At 44.0% G+C, this 17261-nt stretch overlaps 1 protein-coding gene across 1 annotated transcript; it reads right to left on the reverse strand.

Moving 5' to 3' along the window:
* Positions 1-539: 539 nt before the first annotated feature.
* LRAT (lecithin retinol acyltransferase) lies at positions 540-15181 on the reverse strand. Its single transcript, XM_088475366.1, has 2 exons — positions 14595-15181; positions 540-2193 (listed from the first exon to the last, which is right to left on the reverse strand). The coding sequence occupies exons 1-2, from the start codon at positions 15126-15128 to the stop codon at positions 2041-2043; spliced, it is 687 nt and encodes a 228-aa protein (XP_088331492.1). The 5' UTR covers positions 15129-15181; the 3' UTR covers positions 540-2040.
* Positions 15182-17261: the final 2080 nt, after the last annotated feature.

Genomic DNA, 17261 nt, shown 5'->3' on the forward strand with positions numbered 1-17261 from the left:
ATTCACATATACCCACACCACAATACACTATGCATTTTACCATTCTCTATTATAAACCCTTATCTTAGTTTTATACTTATTATTACGCTTCACATTAGTTAAACATTTTTGATATTTTAGTTATGTTGAAAAATCAACATAACTAGCCCGCTCTTTAGATGTCTCACACTGGATGATCTTTGAAATGTAAGGTTTATATTTTTATTTTCAAAACTTCCCCACACAATAAAATTTAAAATGTGAATTTAATTTAATAATGGCATATAATGACAAACAGATTCCCTTTTTTGATTATACGCTCTACCACACATGAGTTAAATTACCAGAGTGTAGTATTTCTTAAATATAGAATGCAGACATCTAAAGTGAGATCGTTAAAAAATGTACTGTAAGTATAAAATTGCATGTTGTCTCCAGTCAGTTAACTTTCATCTTATTCCTAATAATTTAGGAATGAAATAAAAAAATTACATATTGTATTTTTAAGTATGATCTGAATAATACCACACTGCAATATTTATTTATTAAGTTCTGTAGGACCTAACAATGTAATAAATTGTAAAAGACTAAGGTGACACACATGTATGGAATTCACTTCTGCATTCCAATGACTGATAACTAAAAATAGCATAAATTGTCTACTATCAAATAAAAGTAAAAAATGTAGCAAAACACTCCGAGACACAATTAATCAAGGTTTCTTATTGTTCTGTTTTTATAGCATTCAGGGAAGTACTGAAATAACAGGGCTATATCTTAACTACTGTAACTGCAGTCATTTCAGTAGCGATCTATTCCATTATAAAACTATATTTTTAATTTAGTATAAATTTAAAAATTGGTATGCAACTATATATTGAGTAAAATCAATAACAGAAATAGGAACTAAGCCAGTGAAAGGGGAGAAAAAGTTGTAATGTTCTCATTATCACTAACTACCCTTATTGGTTTGTGCTGTTTCGGAGAGGGGGAACAGAGAGTTTTTAGTCCTGAAAGGCTGGAGTCATCCTAGGAATTGAATAAGATAAGATCAGAAGAGTATACTGAATGCATCTGTCTGATGTCCAATCAGATGTCACCATCACCACACACCTCCCATGCCTTATCTTGTCCAATGTTCATAGCTCACCACTTTCCCTGTCCTGGTCTCACATAATAGTGGGGGCCACACGAAGGAAAAAAACCTTATAAAAGATGTAAATTTTCCCCTTAAAACCAACAAAAAGGAATTTGCAAACAGAAAGGATATGTTAGAATTACTTTTATTACTCACAGAACTACGCTGTTTGCTTTATTCTTGTAAACTATTAAGGAGCCTGAATCTTCCCTATTCTAGTATATTTTCAAAATATGGTAAATAAAAAAAAGCAAATAAAGTAAAAAAAAGAAAAACAAGATTAGTTTCTGGAACCTTATTGAAACTACAACTGCAGGCATTGCTGAGAGACTGAAATGACACATTTTCATATTACATATTACAGCATTAAGATTAAGGTATTCAGAAATGTGTTTATTTTCCCCCACTAACATAAACTAATTAAGAAGAAATTTAATTAGCTCAAGTGCATCTTTTTAGAAGTATTAAACACATTTAAAAAAAATATACTGTAAGTGTACAACATCACACACAGGAAAAACATTATAACTGTGTAATGGTATATGTGTTTTTTGTGTCCTGAAAGAGAGTCAACAAAAAAAAGACCATTTATGAAGAAACTTCCTGATTTTATGCAACCCAAATAGGGTCAGTATATTTAAATAGGGTCAGTATATCTAATCATTCAGATGTAGCAAACCCACAGTAGCTGCACATTTATTTACCTGTGAAACGGTGAGTTAAACAAAAATCACAAATCACACCAATTTTTCCACACATCTTTGTGACGTCATAGTTCCAATACATTTTATTATTAATTTTACAACCAATTTGCTTATCTGAGTAAATTTTAAACTGATTGTCTTCCACATTTCTTTAACCGTTTTATTATAAATAACATACTTTACAAGATGTACTATATACAGAGTGCAGGTTCCGTTGTTCTAGCTTGCCATCCACAGTGTGAAGGTAATTAGAAGACTGGGGAGAGTAATGGAAGCATCCAATCCCAGGCAGAGAATCAACACCAGTCCTGAAGTGGCAGAAGCAATCACACTCCTCTGATCTCTAATAATCCTCTTTACAGTCTCACAAAACTAGGAAACAATACAAATATTTGTTAGAGTGATTACAGTTTAATCAGTTTGGGAATATCCATACTAATTATTTTTTTCTCACAGTTGATAATCCCTTTAATTAACAATGAACAATATTCACACATACCAGTATAGACATATTAACTATGATACAGATCTGCTGCTTACATCGTAAGGTCTGACTGCTCTGTGCTCAGCATTACTGCTACTGAAACATTTCCTCACTGCAGATCTGTGTATTGGCCCCAAAGTGAGTGTGATCTTGGAACAGCTGATTACAGGCAATTTGTCATGGTTCAATTCAAATAAAGGATGGCTCATACTAAAGCTGGGTAAACACTATATGACGGTGCAATGCGATGTAACGATACATTGCGCACTGCGTACACACTGCACGATACGGTGTACAACAGCACAATGTGTAGTTACATTCTGCACGTAACTGCAATGAGTCATTCATTGCAATGTCTCATATGAAGCACAGCAGATGGAACGATGCGATGAACGACTGTCAATAACGACGGATCGGACGTACACACTATACAATGTACAATATAACGTTCCAATCCATGCCAGGACAATATATGGTACAATATATTGTATAGGGTGTACGCAACTTAAGTCTTACACTTCTTGGCTACTTTCAAACTTAACAAGATCTTCTACAGTCATCATACAGTAGTTTACTGGGAGCATTATGTAGATAAAACAGAAAGAGGAATGTTTGGTTTGCACAGCATGATTAATCGAATATACAGAAAGGCACTACACTACTGTATCTAATACATAAAGTACAAATCATCAGCCCACTTCAAACTTGAAAAACATGAAAGCACACCAATAAATATGGAGAGGTAGATAGATAGATAGATAGATAGATAGATAGATAGATAGAATACTAGTACATCTCCCGACCCTACCTCGATAACCCCCCACCCACACCCCACTCCCCGCCCTGCATTTATCCAGGCCACAACTTTCCTAAGGTGGTCCCTTCTCTACATCTTCCTGCAGTGAAAGCTATAGTGGGAAAGGGCGCACAGGCATGAGTCTGTCCCGAGTCAGGCATGCTACAACTATACATACTTACATACATATACAACTCACTAATATATAGTGCACATGTGATCAAATTGCTACTGCATCTGCTGTGACAGATGGGCACCTTCACTAATAAATGTAATTGATCGTGCACTATGTGGAGCCTCATCCTTATATTTTGAGGTACTTGACCAACTACAGATGACGTGTCTCAGTGTGAAATCATAAGAAAAGAATAACTAATTTGCTGGGGGAAGCAGTTGGGAAGCCGATGGACGGAATCCCGACCATCGGCTCCCGGACTGTCTAATCCCAGCAAGGGTTAAATGACAGGCGTCAAAATCCCGACGTCTGTCATTTTCCTTACGCCGGTAGCCCAACACCCGGCTTACCAATCGAAGGTAAGCCGGGCGCCAGGCGCGGACAACCACTTTAGGTTTAGGGGTCCCAGGGGGGGACTTAGGGTTAGGCACCTCACCGGGAGGTTAGGTTTAGGCTAGGGGATGGGAGGGTTAGGGTTAGGCACCCCCCCTGGGGACTTAGGTTTGGGCGGCGGGGAAGGGGGGGCTAGGTTTAGGCACTTAGAGGGGGTCAGGGTTAGGCACTTGGGGGGAGGTTAGGGTTAGGCACCACTAAGGGAGGGTTAGGGTTAGGGGGTAGAATAGGTTAGTCAATACTCACCTTTCGACGATCGGGATTTTCACTGCTGCCGTGAAGCCGCTGTCGGCGGTAAATCATACTGAATACTTTGCTGGACGTCAAAATCTTGGAGTGTCATTTTTATTGTTTATTTCTTGCTGCTTGTGAATGAACATACCAAGATTATCTGTATTGTAACATACATACACCCTAATCAGAGGAGCGCTGACACTGTCATCTATCAAACACAGCCTGTAAAGTGACAGTCCGGAGCTAATTGGTTGGTACTTTAGCTCTCTCCAAGGCTTAAGTACATCTCTCTCTCTCCAAGGCTTAAGTACGTCTCTCTCTCTCTTTCTCTCTCTCTCTCTCTCTCTCTCTCTCTCCAAGGCTTAAGTATCTCTCTCTGTCTCTCTCACTATAAAGATAATGATAGCAGCCAAGCTATATGCTGCTCCAATTAATAGCATAAAGATGAAATACATTTACTATTGTTTGACTGAAAGGAAGTTAGTAATTGCACAGAAACTAGATATAGTAAAATGATCACGCCATGTGAAGAATTTGCTCAGAATTTTATTGTTAATCACTGTCACAAATCCCACTTTATAAACAACTGTATAATAAAATAACGATGCGTGTGTGCGTGCGTGTGTGTGTGCGTGTGCGTGTATTAGTAATATTTTTCTTGTCTCATACTGGTTATATTGTCTTTAGTACGATTTATGAAGGCGAATCCACTTAGACAAGAAACAACTTTAGAAATGGATGCCCATTGCCCAGTCTATCGTCACATACTGTTATAGAGCATTGTGGAATCTAATACACATGTATATAATGTACTACCTCAATATAAATGACTGCAAAAATAAGAGCTGGCACCAATTTGTGAACTACTGAGTGAGGCAGATGTCTGTGAATACAAAGTTTTATGAGCAATGAGAGTGTACAGGGTTAGGTTATAAAAGAGCTATGTGTACTAAACCCCTCTGAGAATCACATTTAACTTTCTTTTGGAAGTAAAAGAAATGTTGCCTTGGAAACCGCACTTTTCTGGCAACTGCAGCCGCAGTGAGCTCAATACATTGCTTGGCACCTGTGGTTTACCTTGCAACACAAGTGTTCCATACCAAGTGTTTCTTATGAGAGCGAGAATACTGGCACATGTTCCGTACAAGTAAGTAGGTGGGAGACTGTAGTCACAATACATATAGGGCCTCATTTGACAACAAGTGATAAGCATATTATCACTCTTTTCTTTTACTTAAGCACCTTTACCGGTATCTATTAAGTCAGATCCAGCAGTCTGTCTATTTTTGGAGTGAGCAGCGCTCAGCTGCTTTCTCCTGTCCATACAAACAGTATGGGCATTGTATTTAACAGCGAGCAGTGTCTGAGACTCAGGGGTATATTTACTAAAGGTCGATTTTAATCAATTTAAAATCAATAAAAATCTATCAAAATTGATTAACATCGAAAACAGACAATTTTACTAACAGACAATTTTTGATTTGATTACTTAAGTATTAGTTTGGCCCCAGAACATAACATCGATGTTGATAGATTTTGATCCATATTAAATGGATAAAAATCGACAAAAAGCGACCTTTCGTAATTATACCCGTTATAGCTTGTTGTGAAGCTACAAACTCTCCAATGAATCCAGGCATCCATTTGCGTTGGCAAATGATAATGTTCCCGTGTTAAAGAGGAAATATCATTCTCTCTTATATTACAAACAAAGGCATTTGTGTGAAGTAAATTAAGCTATTAAAATAACCTTGCAATGTTTATAAGTGATATAAATTATTGAGAAATAATAATAATAATAATAATAATAATAATAGTAATAATAATAATAATAATAATAATAATATTATATATCTAAAAATTAAAGAAGATTTTGTCAAATCCCATAATTTTACTAGTATCCTAGCAGACACTTGGTTTTGCTGGTTAGATCCATCAAATATGTCCTCCTGGATAGGAGAATGGTTTTCTAATACTACAGTATGTATGTTTTGGGAAAGCTATTGTTGTTTGTTACAGTAATTATCATAGGAATTTACGTGGTTATAACATGTGGAATGAAGATATTTAGGTACGCGACCCATAAGATAAGCAACACTATTTCTGCTTGAGGGAAACACATAAGATTAAGGGGCCTATTCATTAACACTAAAATATCGATGGAGGTAATTAGGTTTAGAACTCGCATGGAGTGCTACCTAATTAACGGAGGAATTCATCATTCCTCCTCTTCATAAGTATCTTTTCCGAAAAGCTGTAATTTTTGTGATGACAGCTGTTCAGGAAATACTTTTCCCTATCTACTCTAACTTACCGCATCTGTAATCAGTGTTGCGCATGCGCTATTATGTTCACAAAAGCGGCGTATGCGCAGCACTGATTACAGCTGCGGTAACACTGTGTCCATCCACCTCCCCCCTCTGCTCCCCTCCGCTTCCCTTCCCCACCTACCTGGCCATCTGGACCCCGACAGGCTGCAGCCGCGGACCCAGACCTCCCGCCAGACTTGCTGAAGATTTTTTTTTCTTTTTTTAAAAAACTTTATTTTATTAAATTTTTTTTAACTTTACTGTGTTCTGCCGGGAGAATACAGTCAGAGCAACAGCCGGAGCCAGAGGACAGACCAGGGAGTGACGGAGCGAGCCGGAGGAGGACCTGCCCAGCTGAAAGCATGTAAGTGTAACCCGCTATTCGCCACCTGAGATTGGCGTTTAGTAACACCATCAAATTCCAAAAATACAGAATTTTTTCTGTATTTTTGGAATTTGGAATTCGGAGGGCAGGGGTCCAACTGTGGAATAGGATAGCTCTTGGTAGGGTTGGACAAAGGGTTTGATTCAGCAGTGTACTTATCGGGAATCTGCGCGTGCGCAGAACAGAATCTGCGAGTGTGCAGAATCCTGCTCAGTCGCACGCAAGCCCTCGAATGCCTCTGCCTGATTGACAGGCAGAGGATGATTGACAGGCAAAGGCATTTAAGGGGCGATGTGGGGGAGGGGGTGGCCAGCGTTCCCAGAAACAGGGGCGTGTCCGCCTCGTTTTCTGGGAGTTGCCAGCCCAGATACTGCGTGGACATACACAGTCTTCTGAGCTCGCAAGCCGGCCAGCCTGAGTAAGCTGAGGCTTACTCAGCTGTCCGGTGGCCCCTCGCTGTCCACCATTGACCACCGTCGTCGCGAGGGTGATCCCAGTCTGCGACTTCCTTCACAGTGCTGGGATCGCAAATGCAGCAAGGGGTGTTATACACCTCCTGCTGCATTTGCGTTATTGCAAGGATCGCAATTGCAAAGCTGCCTGCATGCAGCTTTGCAATTGTGATCCTTGCTGAACCAGACCCAAAGTCCCTTCTTGCTAAAAGTAGGCAGTGAGGGCTTAATGCTCACCTGCTCCTTGGGAGGTGCGATTCAGACATTTGTCTGCAAAGCAAATTAACTATAAAAAATAAAAGTGTTCAAGAAAATACTATACAGTAAGTGGTGTATTTGGAAGCAAGCTTCAAAGTCCTCAAAGGGTGGGAATTGTGAAAGAGGAAATATCATTTTCTCTTATATTACAAATAAAGGCAATTTTTGTGAAGTGAAATAAGCTATTAAAATAACCTTGCAATGTTTATAAGTGATATAAAGTATTGCTAATTAATAATAATAAAAATTATAGTAGTAGAAATATGAAGTTTCAACTTAATAAAAGCTTGTGTGTGGAAAATGCATAATTAAAGAAAGAAATATGTTTAAAAGCTTGAAGATGGCTGAATGCCAAAATATTGTTTTCAATGTATAAGTTTAAACACGTGCTTCTTATTTCTTGCTGAGTATAATCAACAGGAACCCAGTTAATTACTGAGATGGCGGGGAATAGATATCAGGTCCAAAAACACGGACCACCTGCTATACAAAGATCGCGGGTTGGATATATTAAGAACCATCTGCCACCAACGATCGTGGTCTCTGATATCATGGAGAAGGTCCAAGGAAAATTGTCCCCGTGTTAGATGCAATGGAGTAACTAGGGCAGGGCAAGCGGGGCATGTGCCCTGAGTGCCGTGGGACCGGTGGCCCAGGGGGGGTGCTGTCAATCATGGTATCGGCCTGCCCTAGTATAGCCAGTGTAGCGCTGTCCGCAGTGAGTGCAGTCAGCGCTACACATTTACTCAGGTCCGGCGCTAGGCTTCCCCGCACCCAGGGCCGGTCCTGTGCTGCACACACAGCCAAGCCCCTTCCCTCCCCCTGAGCGCTTACCCAATAGCGCCAGGCGGAGGGCGGGAGGTGGGCTCTGGCTGGTGTATTTACACACACATCACCGCACACGGCGGCGATATGTGTGTTAACCAGCCAGCAGCCAATGACAATCAGACAGACTCTCATTGGCTGCTGCTGCACACACATCCCCGCCACCCGGCGGCAATGTGTGTATTAATCAGTAGCCAGTGACAGTCAGACAGACTCTCATTGGCTGCTGCACCCACTGCAAGAGCCGGGATAGAGATCACTCATGAGCTCTGTCTTCCGGCTCCTGCAGTGGGTAATGGGAGTGACGTCATGATGTTTCTTCCATAATGCAGAGCGCGCCAGCCCGGGAGGACTACAGTGGTGCGGACGGCAGCCGGAGCAGGAGCCGGAGCGTGAATTAAGGAAAGTGTTTTTTTTTTTTTTTTTAAACTTGTATGTTGTCTATTGGGGGCACTGCATCGGGGGTGGGGGGTGGGACCACTACTGGGGGCACTACTGGGGAGGGGGCTACTACTGGGGCACTGCATCAGGGGGGGGACCTTTACTGGGGACTACTACTGGTGGGGATGATTCTGTTAGATGAGGGAAGTGGGTATTTTCGCAGAAATATAAGCATGAATATATACATCTCCTTCATTGTCATTTATGACACATTTCTAGTTTTCAACAGTTGGGTAGGGGAAAAGGGGAGGAGATCCTCGCACTGGAGTTAGATTTTCAGTATGCAGTAATACATCAATTGGAGAAGAAGTTATTAAAGCTTGCAAGGTAGTAAGTAATCACAAAGTAGGTGTAGTAGGGTCACAGGTGGAACTGTCATATAAATATAAAACTAGGAAAGTATATTTGATGAAAGTGCAAGGGCGGGATGCATCAATGGTAAAAATGTGGTCAAACCCCAAAAATGCGGGTTTGACCGCATTTTGCATATGAACCAACCCTAGGAGTGCGATGCACTCCAAGACTTGGTTGCGGTGGGTAATGGCGTTACCCATAGAAGGGTATACAGTCGGGAAGCCGGCTGCCTTAATACCGGAAACCGGCTTCCCGACTGTCATATCCCGGCGATGGTGAAATGCCGGGCATCTAGATGTAGATGCCTGACATTTCCCCGACGCCAGGAGACCGGCGCCCTGCATCCCAATCGAAGGGATGCAGGGCGCCGCGAGCGGACAGCCGCGCGGGGGGGGAGGGTTAGGTTTAGGGCACCCGGGGGGACTTAGGGTTAGGCACCCCCCCTGGAAGGGTTAGGGTTAGGCCTGGGGGAGGCAGGGTTAGGGTTAGGCACCTGCGGGGGGGACTTAGGGTTAGGCACCCCCCCGGGGGACTTAGGTTTAGGCAGCGGGGAAGGGGGGGCTTAGGGTTAGGCACTTAGAGTGAGGATTAGGGTTAGGCACTTAGAGTGAGGATTAGGGTTAGGCACTTGGGGGGAGGGTAGGGTTAGGCACCCCTAAGGAGGGTTAGGGTTAGGGGGTTAGGTTAGTCAATACTTACCTATCGACGATCAGGATTTCCAGCGCTGTCGGGTTTCTGCTGCCGGGAACTCTGCTTTGGTCGGCCAGGCGCTGCCGGGAATCGACTCTCATTGGCTGCTGGTGCTGCACACACATATCAACATCGACAGCCGCCCCTTTTGAAGAGAGCTCCGGAGCGAGAGAATTTCTCTCTTGCTCCGGGGCTTGCTCACACGCAGTGCGGCCGCTGTGCATGAGCAGGGCCTAAACATCGACCTTGTTGCGAGCGCTCTGCGCTCACGACCGGGTCTGAATGAGGCCCATACTTTCTTAGTTTTATCTTTGTATTACTTTTCCACCTGTGACCCCACTACACCTACAGATGTGTCCTGCTACATCTTTGTTGATCACGCTACAAACATGCGCACGCATCGCTTCATGCAATTACCCGCAGCAGCATATGCTACACCATGCAACGGCGTGCACTGCGACCGCACCATGCATTCCTATGGTGGTGCGGGTGCGAACGCAGTGCACGTATCCGCTCATGGGCACACGACTCGCGCCATGCGTGGCATGATTTTCTGCGCACGCAGCAAAGATGTAGCAGGACTCATCTGTACTTTGTGATTACTTGCCTTGCAGTGTTCAGAATGTTTCATTCATTTATTCTAAGCCTCCAATTTTAACAATGTTTGATTAAAAGTTACATTTTATGTGCGAGTTTTGTTCTTTTTCTGTTTCCTTACTGACATTTCTAGTTACCATATATGGGATGCGAGCAAAGACAAGCAAGATTCTTTTAGAACATGGCGGCTAATTGAATCTTCCTCATACCATATAAAATGAAGCACTTTTCTCCCTTTGGAAATGTGATATGGATCAGTTACTTATTTATCAAGTCAGTAGCATGCTTGTGCACTGTGCAGGGATGCTTTTGTGCACATTGTATTACTTTTCCATACACCTACCCATATGGTGCGAGGTGCCTGGTGACCCACAGGTAGCTTTTCCCAGGCTGCGCACTTTTTCCTCAATTTTGCAGCTCATTTTGCTTATAGTATACTAGGTACTTAGGGCCTGATTCAGACCCGGTCGCAAGCGCTGAGTGCTCGCAACCGGGTCGATGGTGGCCCAGAGTGCATGCGCACGACGGAGCCAGCTCCGTCGTGTGCATGCGCGAGACCCGGATAGCGACGGGCAATCCGTCGCTCCGGGTCTCGTACCAAAGGGGGCGTGCTGTCGATGTTGAGTGACAGCACGTCCCCTTTGGTGGGCGGGCCGGGGGGTGGCTGCCAAGACGGAGGCGTTCCCATGAGAACGCCTACCGTCTGGGGGCGGCCCCACTGACATCACAAGTGATGTCAGTGGGAGAGCTTTCGGCTCTGTTTGAGCCGAAAGCTCTCTGGGGCTTGCGGCCACGAGACCCTACCACAAGGGTCTCATCACAAGCCCGATGGACGCGATGATCTTGACCATCGTGACCATCATCATGGCCCACAGCTATGCAGGAGGCCGTTCTAAAAAAAAAGAACGGCCCTGAGTCACAGCGAGCGCTCTGTCAGAGAGTCCGGCTCTGAATCAGGGCCTTAGAGTATAGCATACTAGGCACTTACAGTATAGTATACTAGGTACTTACAGTATACTAGGCACAAAGGAATTAGTCAAAGGTCGCAGATAAAGCATAAAGGTGCCTGGCATGCAGGGCTGGCTCCAGGCACGCTCTGTGTGTGTGGCCGCACAGGGAAGCCGGGGTCCAGCTGCAGAAGATCCCCACCCTCCACTCACCTGTTGCCTTTATTTTATGCTCAGGGGGAGGGCGCAGTGATGAAGTGGGAGCACAGGATGGCGCTGGGTGCCGAGACACCTATCGCTGGCCCTGCTGGCACGGGTCACTCATGTTTTTCCTTTTTACACAGATCGCATATTTTCTCCTCAAATTTGCTACCTTTTCCTCAGTGTTGTATCTTAGTTTACACATGGGGGAGATGCAGGGGTGTATAGAGATGAGGAGGCCCTTGTGCAGTTTCCATCCGGGGCCCCCTCCTCTCTCTAAAGTTGCAGGCAGCGCACTGAGCGCAGCGCTGCAGCAGTAGACTCTGGGCACTAGCATGCGCAGGTCACCAGGAAAATGGCGCGGTAGCCATTTTCACAGCGATTTCCCTACTATGCATGCGCAAACGCTGGGAAAATGGCCGCAGTGGCCATTTTTCCAGGCAGTTTTCACAGCGCTGATACCACCAACGTGGGACTCAGGAGAGGTAAGTATTAAAAATATGGGTGCAGGATGTGCGGTGCGGGGCCCCGCACACCCTGCACCCATTATAGATAGGCCCCTGGGGAGATGTACTATAAGGGCACTTATCATGCCGTTATAGCTCTTCCTGCTTCAACTAGATTTTGTTTACTTTCTACATTATCTGCTTTCATACATACTGAGGTTGAAATAGCGCTGGTTATAGCGCATTTGTCACTTCCCTCTTCTTACAGATAGTGTACTAGCAATTTAGGATTATTATTTTTTTGTCACAAAGGAATTAGTATAAAGTTGCACATAAAACATCGTGATGCACAGCGCATATCACTTGTATTAGACCTGTTGTTTGCCTTTTACACAGACTGCATACTTTCAGCAATTTTGTTACTTTTTCCTCAATTCTGCATCTTACTTTGCTTATTATGTGCTAGGGGCCTGATTCAGCAGCGATCCCAACTGCAATTACACATGCAATTGGCCAATTATTGCGTTCTGCGCATGCTTATGCATCGCAGTGCGCGTGTGCGAACACTCCACTGTGATTGGGACTGCGATCGCAGTGACTACGCAGACCCGTCGCAGAGTGATTGACAGGAAGTACCATTTGGGGGTGGTGACGGGTGGTGGTTGGCAAAATGCAGGCGTGCCAGTGCGTTTGAACGCCATTGCAGGGGTGTGCATAAATTAGCCACTGTGATGCCCTACGCAGCTTGTGTACTCACTGTGTGTGATGAAGTTAGCAATTCCTGAGTAAGGTCAGACCATGTACAAGTGTGCGTGAGGCTGTGATTGTACTCGATGTTAGGTATTATGTATATAAGTAAGGTAAGGTGGGCGTCCTTATGTTAGGCTGCGTATGGTATAGTGATCGCAGACATTACCATATCTTTGCAGTGAGACTGCGTGCGTAATCGCTATTGCGACCGCTCTTGCGATTCATACTGAATCAGGCCCTAGGTACTTAGTATTTTTGTAGCAATGTAAAATTATTCATTTGCAGTTCAACGGTCATATCCAATTAGCGTCAACCCAGACCTATTTAATCAGGTCCTGTAACCCGGAATATAACAGTGATTTTTCCTTGCAGCCTCAGAAGCTGCGAGGAAAAATCTGTGTTAAATGCAGCCTCTGGGGTTTCAAGCGCGGGGAAACCCATAGATTCCAGCATTTTACACAGAATCAGTGCATTACAGCGCATTACCCCAGGGTACTGTACATGAAGAAAGGGGAGGGTACTTTGCTTGAATGACCTCCCCCTCACATGGAACCACTTTTGCTAAGCTAATGAGAGGAGCTCCACACCTTCTGAGTAAGAGATTTCTCTAGTGTCCATTGTCAAGGTCAGCAGCATCACCAAGTTCTACTCTAAAATGTTCTGCTGGTTCTGCTTACAATTCAGTCAAAGGGTAACTCAGAGAATAATCATATATCTGGATCTGTGACCCAGCATATATGTGTACAATTGTATTGGTGGATTTCATATGCTGTGCATAAAGGGCCTGATTCAGATGTGGACTGTCCAGCTAAAATGCAAATGAAGCAGGAGGCGTATGTACGAAATAGACTCCTACTGCATGCAGTTGCCATTACAGTGCAGCGTCCATCGATGCTGCCCTGGATCACCATCGCGATCATCAGTCACAATAGTCGTTGCCCCCTCATGACACGTAGCAACGCCCCTCGTCACACATGGCCATACCCATTATATACTGTATATATATATATAATATATATATATATATATATATATACACACCGCCAGCCCTAAAGCAAGAGTCTAGATCGGCCCCTGCCCCTAACCCTAAACTTAGCATTGAGATGCTGGCACTGGGATTCCGACTGCTGTCGAGATTCCAGTATCGGTATGCTGAATGCCGGCATCCTGACCAATGGGATGACAACTACATCCCTTGCAATTTATTCAAATGTTGCATTGTGAATCCTGGCAAATGTATTCCATCACATCCGCATCTGAGATGCAATTGTGATAAATACGGCCCATAGTGTACTAGGTACTTAGGTTTAGTGTATTGACACAGCTAAGTAGCAAAGTCTGTGGCGCGCTACTGAACATACGGCTGTTTGGTGCTATTTGAGGTGTATGTGGACACATCTGTGCCATTTGTCTGTTCTGCATGACATTCTCAGAACAGATAATATAGAAATGTTATGGTTAATGTAAATGTAATGAACAGATTATAGCGTCCTTTGTCTGCACAGGCTATGCTCATAATTGCTTCTGCCCTGCAGCAAAGAATACTTGGAGAGTGTAAGAAAAATTTCACTTTCAACTATTAATATTAGAACTATTCTACTAAGTACATTACTACACCCAGAGCTATTTCTTTGCACAGTTTTTGTACATTTGTCATCCAGTGTTTTAAAGATGCAGAAACTTTTAATACTTTCTTTAAATATTTTTAAAATATAATTATAATTAAAATGCATGTATCTGCTATACACAATTCTGCACCTTACAGATTCCATACATTAAAGGGATATATTCTATGATGCATTCTATTTACACCACAGTAAGGGAAGTCATTATTCTTTCACTGCTCACTCTACCCAGAAAATGCCCAGGTACTGTAGTTAGTCATATCTAGACCAATTAAGTAATTCCCATATGGTTTACGTGACGACAATTCCTGTTTGAATCAAACCATTATCACAATAAATTGCATTTATAATGCACCTGAAAACATAAAACACATATTTTTTTTAATGAGTACTTGTAACATTTTAATTTACCTTGTCAGTCTGGAAGCTCACGGAAAAGCCATATCTGCAGTAAGTGACAAAGTGCTCACAGTTATCCCACAGCAGGCTGTATGATGTGGCCCCCACCAACTTCTCAGCCCTCTGGGCCACTTCTTCATTAGGAAGGGGCTTCGTATTGAAGCTGTTGTCCATCTCGTTAACTACTATACTTCCACCATAGGCAAAGTCCTGCACTGTGTCCACTCTGATACTGGCCATCTTAGCCAGAACACCCAGGATCAGCCTTTTGTTGGTCACAACTTTCTCAGTCAGGCACTTGTCATCTGAAAAAGCAGGGAGGATATCTGGCATCAAATGGGCAACCTTGTTATTTCCCAAATAAATTCCAAAATGAACAAACATGGTCCTGGAGACTTGTAACAAGTCCCCACGTCTGAAATAGGATATGTCCTGATAATGGGTCGCTTCCTGACCCTCATCTGTCATGCTAAAAAGTTTGAAGTTGACAACCAATGATAATTTCTCCAGAAAAAGGAACAGCAAGTCTAAGAGTGGACTTTTCATCTTCCTCACCTTATGCTTTCAGGCTGCCTGCTGGAATTGAAACTTGAACTTGTGGTGGGTGGGAGATGCTTTGTGCTACTTAAATTGAAGAATATTTATAAGGTTTGTGTGTTATGAAGTGACATCACAGCACAGTGGTCATGATTGGCTGAAAGGTATTTGGCAGCAGGCAGCCAGAGTGATTTGTTTATGTATCACTGGAACAAGCCCCCTAGACATAAACACTGAGCTTGCAGTAGCACTTCTTCCTTAGCCTGCTTTAAAGTAAGTGCACAAAACAGTCACTCCCTATCCCAGACCAGGGATTTTCCACAGCGTATAACAGAGTGATTCATGAATCACAAAACTTCTGAAAGTTCCATTTAAACAGAACTGGAGGGCTTTAATTTCTTTCCACTTCCTTTTTCTACTGAGAATGTTGTAATTCCCATTTATAGCACACAAACTAGACTGAATATTTTTATTATTATTATTTAAATAAAGTTTCATCTTTCTTTCAGCCGTTTTGACATGTTATTGCCAATAAGAAGGCCCCAACCAATAAAGGCCAGGTTCAGAGATGTACGCAATGTCGATGTCGGACGCAGTGGAACAATTGTTTGCTACTGTGTTTGCGCCATAGCTGCACTATGCAGGCGCAGCCACTAGTTAGCGAAGGGAGAGAATGACAGGCGATCAGCGTTTGGGGGAGGTCGCGGGGGTGGTTACAAAACTGGAGGCGTGTTGGGACCATTTTCAGGGCGTTCCTTTGTGAGCCTCTGCTAATTCGTATGCAGAAGGAGAGGCCCCGATGTCCTAGGTTAGATGCTCATTCTGAGACAGCATAGGATTGCTCAGTGGTTTTATGTGCTGACGATGTTTCAGATGTTTTTGCTTTTGTACATAGGCAGGGGAAGCGAGACGCCAACAGTGGTTGTCTCTGTGCAAAAGACGGCAGCTGAGTCATTAGCATATTTCCACAAGTCCACTGCGTATGGTATCGCAGCAGCAATAGGCATTGCGGGCATCTCTGGATCAGCCCCAAAGAGTGATTGCTGGACTTATAAATCACATACATAGTTTATAACTAACTAGGGGCCTGATTCAGAGCCGGACGCTCTGACCACAGCGCTCGCTCTGAATCAGGGCCCACCTCCATAAATATGGAGCGTCCTCCTGGACACTCGTATAGCTGTGGGTCACCACCCACAGCACATACGAGCGTGCAGGATGATGGTCGCGATGGTCTTGACCATCGCGACCATCGCCACTGCGAGCAGAAGCCTGCGGTTGAGTTTCTCAACCGCAAGGCCAGGAGTGATTTTGGCTCTATCAGAGCCAAAATCACTCCCACTGACATCACTAGTGATGTCAGTGGGCCGGCTTCTGACGGTAGGCGTTCCCTTGGGAAAGCCTCCGTCTGGCAGTCACGCCCCCGGCACGCCCACCAAAGGGGGCGTGCTGTCAATCAACATCGACAGCACGCCCCCTTTGATCAGACAGTACGAGCGAAGGAAAGTCCTTCGCTCGTCGCGTCTCGCGCATGCGCACGACGGAGCTCCCTCCGTCGTGCGCATGCGCAGTGCAGACCATCGACCCACTTGCGAGCGGACAGCCGCTCGCGAGTGGGTCTGAATCAGGGCCTAGGTTTGCTGTTAAAATTTTACAGTTGCCGTTGAATAAACTAAAACACAGGTTGCCTTACATATAAGAGGTATTTGTTTAGGATTCTTTGGAAAATGGTTAAGACAAGCTTGTGATTGTGTTGAAATAGTTTTTCCTATACCACTGTAGAAGGACTTCAACAGTAAGTGGTGTTCAAACAATGGGGGTGATTCAGCTTAGGAAGGAATTGCAAAGCTGCACGCAGGCAGCTTTGCAATTCCATCCTTGCTGGTAAGCAAATGCAGCAGGATGTGTATGACACCCCCTGCTGCATTTGCGAACCCAGTGCTGTGACTGAGGTCGCAGGCTGGAATCACCATCGAGTCCATCAATCACAGTGGTGGACAGCGTTGTACCACTGGCCAGCTGGGTATGCGAGTGGCCTTGCCACTCCCGGAAAACGGGGCGTACACGACCCCCGTTCCCGGGAATGTCGTCTGTCCCCGCACCTGAACTGCCCCTTAAATGCCTCTGCCTGTCAATCAGGCA

This window comes from Taudactylus pleione, unplaced genomic scaffold (assembly GCF_031769625.1).
Source record: "Taudactylus pleione unplaced genomic scaffold, aTauple2 ptg000170l, whole genome shotgun sequence".
NCBI lineage: Eukaryota > Metazoa > Chordata > Amphibia > Anura > Myobatrachidae > Taudactylus > Taudactylus pleione.